Here is a 7,815-nt window from a genome sequence, read left to right as displayed (position 1 = left end):
CCTTCGAGGACCCCTTCACATTCTAACCAGAAAGTACACACGTTTGGAAGTTTCTTTCCAGGACCCTAATTGACTTCCCCTGACGTGGCCAGTATGGAAACACCATGCTAACGTGAGCTGGCCGTGGGTGAGGTGGATTCCCTGTCACCAGGCTCCTCTCTGATTACTTACTTGTGTTCTCCAAGACTGAAAGCACTGTCACACTGGAAGTACCCCCCAAGGAATCAGCTAATAAAAGCGCTGGGCTGCTGAGCCAGCACCAGGACCTGGAGCCTAAATATGTCTTTCCTGTTGGATTTCAGCCAGGCCGCTCCCCTGCGTCCGATGGCCCCCAAGTGCGGAACACCGACCCCATCTCTGTTCCAGGCCCCGTGTGTCCACATCAGCGTCTGAAGGAGTCACTCCTTCTGCAGCTTCCATTAGATCTCAGCTTTGCACCAGGTTTTTCCAGGAAAGACTCATTATTACGCCCCAGGCTGCTTTGTTTGTGCAAATTCTACACATTCAGAGAAACTTCTAGACAAATGAAAACATGTTTTATTTACAGGAAAAAAAAATCTGTACACTGTGTACACATAAAAATATACAAAACCAAAATAGAAAAGGTCAAAGTGTTAAAATGTGTACAAACACTTTTAAAAGGTGACTTCTGGAAAACCTCAAGCCATAATTTATTTGACGCGTAGACACTGCATTTTAAAAACTAGCATACAAAAAAATTCCCAAAGCTGTTAAAAAAGTTCACTGGTTTCCACTGGAAAAATTTCATAAGTATTTTATCAAGAGTGAAACAGGACAGTGTGGGATCGTAAGCATTAGGCTTTACCAGTTCCAACGCAGGTAATTTGTGTGAAATCTACCTACTAAGAAGACTATCTCCCATAGAACCAAATAAATGTTTCTTTCCCTAATCTTGCAAAAGCTGTGAGGTCTAGGATAACTTCCCCCCAAAGTTCAGAGTTCAGTCAGGCTTCTGATGAGGATACGATCTTCATGTAGTGTTTCCACGCTCCGAGTGTCTTGTAAATATTTCCGACATACTTTCTAAGGTAGCCAGAATGTGTGAAATATGTGTGTGTGGGAAGACTAGATTTATTTTTTTTGTAACAGAAGGACATATAACATTTGCTTACTTCTCTGGAAAAAATCGGTGTTTGCATAATTAAAACAAACTTTATTGTAAAGTTTTCAGAAGTAAAGTTTGTTGAAAAAAGACACTATAAAAGCAGCCATGTGTGTAGATACGTATATATACACAGAACTATATCTACATGCACGCTTTAGAGCAAGAGTAAGAATTCTATCAATACCTTTAAGTCTTTAGATTCCATTAGCCCAAGCTTGTAGAGAAACTGATAGATTTTTTTCTTCTTACTAAAAGGCTTCATTCATCTAATAAAACAAGAACCAGAACTTAACAATTTATTTCCTTGACAGAGAAATACCCTTCATGAACCACTGGTGTAAATACTGTCTGAGAGACAGAAACATGGGACAATTTCACAAAATACCCAGAGCATCAACAGCAAGTCTGAACTCAGGCACAACTGGCCCAAGCACTGAACTTCTAAATGCAGCTGTGGAACCGCTCTTGTCCTCCGTCTCTTGTCCTTCTGCTGCTTAGCTGTGGGACCAGGTCACTTTGGCCACCAGTCTCGACCCCGCCCTGTGCGTTGATCTCTGAGAAAAAAGGCTGAAGAGAGAGCTTTAGTCGTGTCATCTGTGCAGTGAGAGTCTTACATCACCGACCATTACTCACAAGAGCCTGACTCCACCTCATGCAGCCAAACAGACCCAGTCAATTCAGTAGCTCTCAGCATCCCTGTCCGGAAGGGTCAGCCCACAGCATCAGATATTAATCTGTCCCACCAGAATGGACTGGCTCGTGAACCTGCCACAGGATGACCTGTGGCAGCTTTAAACAGTTAATTTTATTTCTCAGTTTTGAAAATGCTAACAATTGCTTCGGCCTGGCTTTGTCCAGATGCTTCAATGGCAGGAGAGGACTGGAGAGTCCAGAACTGATGAAGTGTCTGGCTGACCGGCCGAGGGCCTGGGACACGTGGGGTGGGCTGTGACTGAGAGTTTTGAGCTCTGCGTCCAGCAGACGAGGACAGTCCCCCTGAACCTGAAAGGGGGAAAAAGTCGCTTGCTCACCCATCTCGGTTCTCAGCTCTGAAGTTGCACGAGGCTTACACACAGCTCTGAGCTGCCCCCTGTAAGGACGCAGGGGAGGTGAGACACGGGGCCAGCACTAGTGTTCCCCGGGGACCGTGAGGACCTGTCAGACCTCACCCTGTACCTGGTGGAAGGAGCTGGGGAACCGAGCTGGGTGAACCTGGTTGCAGGTGAGTTGTCACTCCTGGTCAACACTGTTGTATTGTAACAACAACAACAGCAAGAAAAGATGAAGTGACGTTATCTTGAGATGTAAAGCAATGTGACCTTTGTCCGTCCTGAGAGTGAAAAAAGGGACACTGAATAGCTTCAGTTTACGAGCATCTGGTCCCGGAACAGGGTGGAGGGTTTGGAAGGGGCGGAGCTGGGAAGAATGCAGTGGGCACCGCTTTCTGTTAACATCTCTGCGCAAGGGCTGTGTGTTTATTCAGCAAACATAGCATCTGAGGATTTAGTCGACATCTGGCAAAACTCTGCCACATAGGACCTACCTGACTCAAACTAGAAGCGGTCATCATGTCCACTACATCTGCCTGCTACTTCTGAGCAGCTGAACAATGGAAACTTTCAAACAGAAGCACACCCAGCCCACACGAATATTAATGTGTACCACATTTTCCTCAATGTTTAACAGACCCCGATTCCCAAGAGTCTTTAAGGCTGTGATAAATCCAAAAGTTTTCATTAAATTTTCTTTAAGCTTTTCAGTCTTTCTTATAACGTCAATGAGACTGAAAGTCCTTTCTAAAAGTCCATGTGTTACAACAAAGTGTATTTTAAAATCCTTGAAATATTTTCTAGGGCTTTTGAACTTGAATATTTACATCGACCCCCGGCACATTTTCCTCTACTCACGTTCTCATGAGGGGGCTGTCCTGGAAATAAGGACGCAGGGAGAGAAATCCAGAAGGAGGCTACTAAAGAAACATCAGTGACATGGGCATCTGAAGGTCAGAGCTTGGAGGCTCTGGGGAGGAACAGAGCGGCTGGAGGACTGCTCACCCCACAGCAATGCTGCTGAACTCATTACTCACTCAGCACTGGAAGAGATTATGTTCTTTCAGGGAATCAGGAAGAAAAGTGTCTTGGCCACGTCTGCTCAGACATAAGCCAATGTGCTAGACAAAATTACCCATCCCTTCTCACAGATCTGGAAGCAAAACTCTCAAAGTGGGATACTGTCACGATGGAAACTCTTCATTCTTCCCACATCACTCTTCCAAGAAGCCACAGGAGATGCCTGTGACCCGACCCTATTTCTGTGGAGTAGACTAACGGTACAGAAGCTGCCAGTTTCTGTAAACCATCCTTGCTCAGGAAAAGAAACCAATCCTGGAACAAAAAACTAAACTCTCCTGACGTTCACACCCTTGCAAAGGAGAACACATTTAATTAAGTTGCTATTGTCACTGCCAAGAAGTCTTCACTATACCACTGAGATACGTTTTGATTTTGATTATAGATTGAAGTTGCCTGTTTAACGAAGGTATTCCAAAACGTTTCTGTTTCGCTGCATTCACGGCAAAAACATTTTGTTTTCACTGTATCAGTGACAAGGCTGAAATTACAACAGAACAAACTGAATGTAGCTCACTCACTGCCACGACCGTCTTCCCTTCCACTGCCTTTCCCTCTGAAGCACGTGTTATTTTCCTTGCTGTTCAAGGGCGATACTTTCACACAACTATACCTAATCATATGGCTTTGTCAAGTTGCTCATGTAAAACACATCTGTGAAAACAAGGGTGGGGGTCCGAAACATCCGCCCGTAGGAAGAATTAGTGAAAATCGGTGCATCACTGTCAGGATCCCAATAGCTGACACTAACCAGAAAGACACATGAAAGACACAGGTGTGCACCCTCGGAATCACAAGGTGCCAGCCCCCCAGTCTCCCTTCTAGACTGGAAGGAGCCTTCCCCCAGGGGGATGTCCTAATTGTCGGCGCCTATGGCTTCCGGGCTGTGGGGAGGGCTGGCGGGCGAGGAGGTACAGACCAGAAGGGCCGGCGTGGAGGACGGTCTGTCCAGGGCCGCCTGCAGACCCCGGGTCTGCATTCACCTGCCGGGGAAGTTCCTGTTGGCCAGGGATTCCTGGTCAAGTAAGGAAATAGTGCAGGAAAACAAAGTGCATCGTCTGTACTGCTACCCTGGGTGGGCTTTTTCTTGGACTGCTCAGGGGGGATGCTTTGTGGCCTGACCCACGAAGACCAAAGCATTTGGCGGGCAACAGGGACCAGAGAGGGGGCTGCCCGCGGCTGGAAACACCTCATAGGATATGGGGGGGGGGGGGTTTGCTGTCGCCATAGACACGTCTGGGGGATAATCCAGACGTTCGTCATCGACTCTGGGATGCTTCACGATCAGTGCACAGTCAAGGGACTCACCGGCTGTGACGGGTACTGCCCCTCCGCGTGAGCGCTCCCAGCTATAAGCCACGCCCTCCTGGCAGGTGTACCTCGGAGCCCTGTGGCTGAAACCCTCCCTGACTGATGGGGGGCGGGGTAAAGAAAAGACGTTTTGGAGGTATTGACCATTTGATATACATTTTTTTTCCTTGCTATCCTTTTAAAAATTGTTTCTTGCATCTTTCTTGGTTTTTGTTTTTTCCCCCTTTGAATTCCATTTCTATATTCAAAGCCGTCGTGAGTTCCCAGAGGCTTAGGAGGGGAAGAACTCTCCGGCGGAGGCTGAGTTACCGGTGGCGGCGGTCGCCCCGCCCCGCCCCCGGGACCAGCGCCCCGGGGCCTCAGGCGCGCGGCGGGCAGCGCGCGGCGCGGAGCCCGGGCAGCACCACCTTGCCCTTGCGGCGCAGGTCGCCGCGCGCGCCCGTGTTCAGCCGCTGCACCAGCAGCTTCTCGTAGAGCAGCGGGTGGTAGGCGCCCAGCGTGCAGGCCGCGTCGCGGTACAGCTCGTGGTAGTGGCACAGCTCCGTCTGCCGCACCGACGGGATGTACTCGTACACGTGCACCTCGCGGCAGAGCGTCATCATGAGCAGGATGCCTGCGCGACAGAAGACCGAGCGGTGAGCGACGCGGACGGGGGTGGGGAGGCCCCGGCGCTGCTCCCCCTTCCTGTCCTCTGTACTCTGCGGCTTCCAGTGAGGGGCGTGTGTGCGGCCTGGGGGCGCGGGGGCGTGTCGGACCTGACGCGATTGTACACGCATTCTTTCGGTCCACTCCTGAGAAGACAAAGCGCTCGAACTCAGGAGAGGACAGTTGGTGACAGACTGCATCCCCAAGTTTGACTGTCACTCACCCAGGTCTACACACGGGCGCACCCGGTCTACACGCAGGTGCCCCCACCTACACGCAGGTCCACTCCGTTCTACACACGGGTCCACTGGATTTGCAACAGGACTGTGATGTCCCCATGAAACGCATGTAAATAGCAGCTTAAAAGGAAAGAGATGGAGACACAGAGTCTCAGGTTCATTTTCAAATTATTTTTCTCCAGGGAGGGTATAGCTCAGTGGTTTAGCTTGTGCTGCAAGAGGTCCTGGGTTCAATCCCCAGTACCTCCAATCAGTCAATCAATCAAATTACTTCCCCCACCCCAAAATTATTTTCCTCACTGGAACTATCAACATTAAAGTTGCTTTAATTCCTCATTTTTTTTCCCTCTCTCCTCATACCAGGGTGATTGTGGCTTTCCCTAGGAATTTTCTGCACCCCTGTCATTAATAGATGTGATTGTCATTTCAAGTAAAGGACGAGAAAGTAAATCATTTGGTGCTTCGATTCATTAGTAACAAATCACTGCAGAGCCTCATACTATTCTTTTTAAATGATAAGTTGTGAAAATTTGGCAAGAAAGTCCACTTCTAAGAATGTAAATAAAATGTAAGCCCACAGTAAAAAATTTCCAACTGAAATGCTTGTCAGCATAATACAATTCCATCTTGTCTTTCTGAAGCCATTGTTGACAATCTTGGGCTTATTTATAATTTCTCAGCAATGCTAGACTCAAAGGTTCATAATCTATTATTTGTTTGGTGGTAATTCCTCATTTAAAAAGTGTTTATATAAATCTTATTGAAGTATAGTTGATTTACAATATTGTGTAAGTTTCAGATGTACAGCAAAGTGATTCAGGTATATGCATATGTTATGTGTAAATATATATACATATAATAGATATAATATTATATATATATAATATACCTTTCTAGATTCTTTTTCAATTATAGGTTATTACAAGACATTGAATATAGTTCCCTGTGCTATACAGTAAATTCTTGTTTTTTAAGTCTATTTTATATATGGTAGTATGTATCTGTTCATCCCATACTCCTAGTGTATCCTTTCCTCCACCCTGCCCTTTCTTCTTTGGTAACCATATGTTTGTTTTCTATGTCTCTGAGTCTGCTTCTGGTTTATAAATAAGTTCATTTGTGTCTCTCTCTCTTTTTTTTTTTTTTTGGTTTAGATTCCACATATGAGTGACATCATACAGTTTTTTTTTTTCTCTTTCTGGCTTACTTCACTTAGTATGATAAATTCTAGGTCCATCTGTGTTGCTGCAAATGGCAATGTTTCATTATTTTTTATGGCTGAGTAGTATTCCATTGTACATATACACCACATCTTCTTTATCCATTCATCTGGTGATGGACATTTAGGTTGCTTCCATGTCTTGGCTATTGTAAACAGTACTGCTGTGAACATTGGGGTGCATGTATCTTTTCAAATTAGGGCTTCCTCTGGATATATGTGCAGGAGTGGGATTGCTGGATCATATGGTAACTCTGTTTTTAGTTTTTAAGGAACCATACTGTTCTCCATAGTGGATGCACCAATTTACATTCCCACCGGCAGTGCAGGAGGGCTCCCTTTTCTCCACACCCTCTCCAGCATTTATCATTTGTGGACTTTTTGATGATGGCCATTCTGATCGGTATGAGGTGATTTAAAAATAACTTCTAGAGCTTCAGAAATACAAAAGCTTGCCACGGAGTTCATGACAGTCCCAACTGAAGGCCAACAGAGGTTCGGGAAGTGTGGTCCTTATCTTGAATTATCTGCATAATTCCTCCTGTTTTCTGCATTTCGTTTCGTGTTCCCTTATGAACTTGTGGGTTCTGCAATCATGAGCCTTGGCCTGGCACATCCCAAAATCTCAGTTAGAGCCAAATCTACTCTAAGCGTTTAAATGACAGCCAGCTGTCGTTTGGATATCGAACTGGTGCCGCAGCGCTTTCAAACGGATGGAAAATCAATGTACAACTCGTCGGAGACGTGTGAAAAGTGGACAAGATTTGTGAAACCAAATGTGGAGAATATTTTATTATTTTAAATTTTTTCTGACAGCATGGTCGTTTCCTTTGGCATCTGTACACTCTGCTTTTTAATTTGTTAAGGCTGATATACATATATTTGCATTTAGATTTACACCCTGTCATATAATAAACACTGAAAATCATTATAATTAAACGTGGTTAAATCTACATGTCAGTTTTCCTACAGGTTCACAGTATGGAGCCATACACAAAATCCCGAAGGTGGAATTTCTTCACGGGCTGCACACAGGAACCAGTGGACGTCAGTGTCTGCAGGTGTGTAACGGCTCCCACGCGGTTGGGAGTGTGCATTAGAGAATGGGATGTGGGGAGTATATCCCGCAGGGAGGCAGGGTTGGAG

General features: G+C 46.0%; 1 protein-coding gene across 3 annotated transcripts in view; it reads right to left on the bottom strand.

The window, feature by feature from the left end:
• Positions 1-632: 632 nt before the first annotated feature.
• The window catches only part of ST6GAL2 (ST6 beta-galactoside alpha-2,6-sialyltransferase 2), a 52,101-nt gene continuing 44,918 nt past the window's right edge, over positions 633-7,815 (bottom strand). For all 3 annotated transcript variants that reach the window (XM_031441017.2, XM_064481772.1, XM_031441016.2), the window contains exon 6: positions 633-5,179. In XM_031441017.2, coding sequence (XP_031296877.2) covers positions 4,926-5,179 — 254 coding nt within the window. In that variant the 3' untranslated portion in view covers positions 633-4,925. The remainder of the gene's footprint in view (positions 5,180-7,815) is intronic.

The sequence above is a fragment of the Camelus dromedarius genome, chromosome 33, assembly GCF_036321535.1.
Source record: "Camelus dromedarius isolate mCamDro1 chromosome 33, mCamDro1.pat, whole genome shotgun sequence".
NCBI classification, from domain to species: Eukaryota; Metazoa; Chordata; class Mammalia; order Artiodactyla; family Camelidae; genus Camelus; species Camelus dromedarius.
The sequence above is the reverse complement of the archived record's forward strand: the minus strand, read 5'-3'. Positions and strand labels throughout refer to the sequence as shown.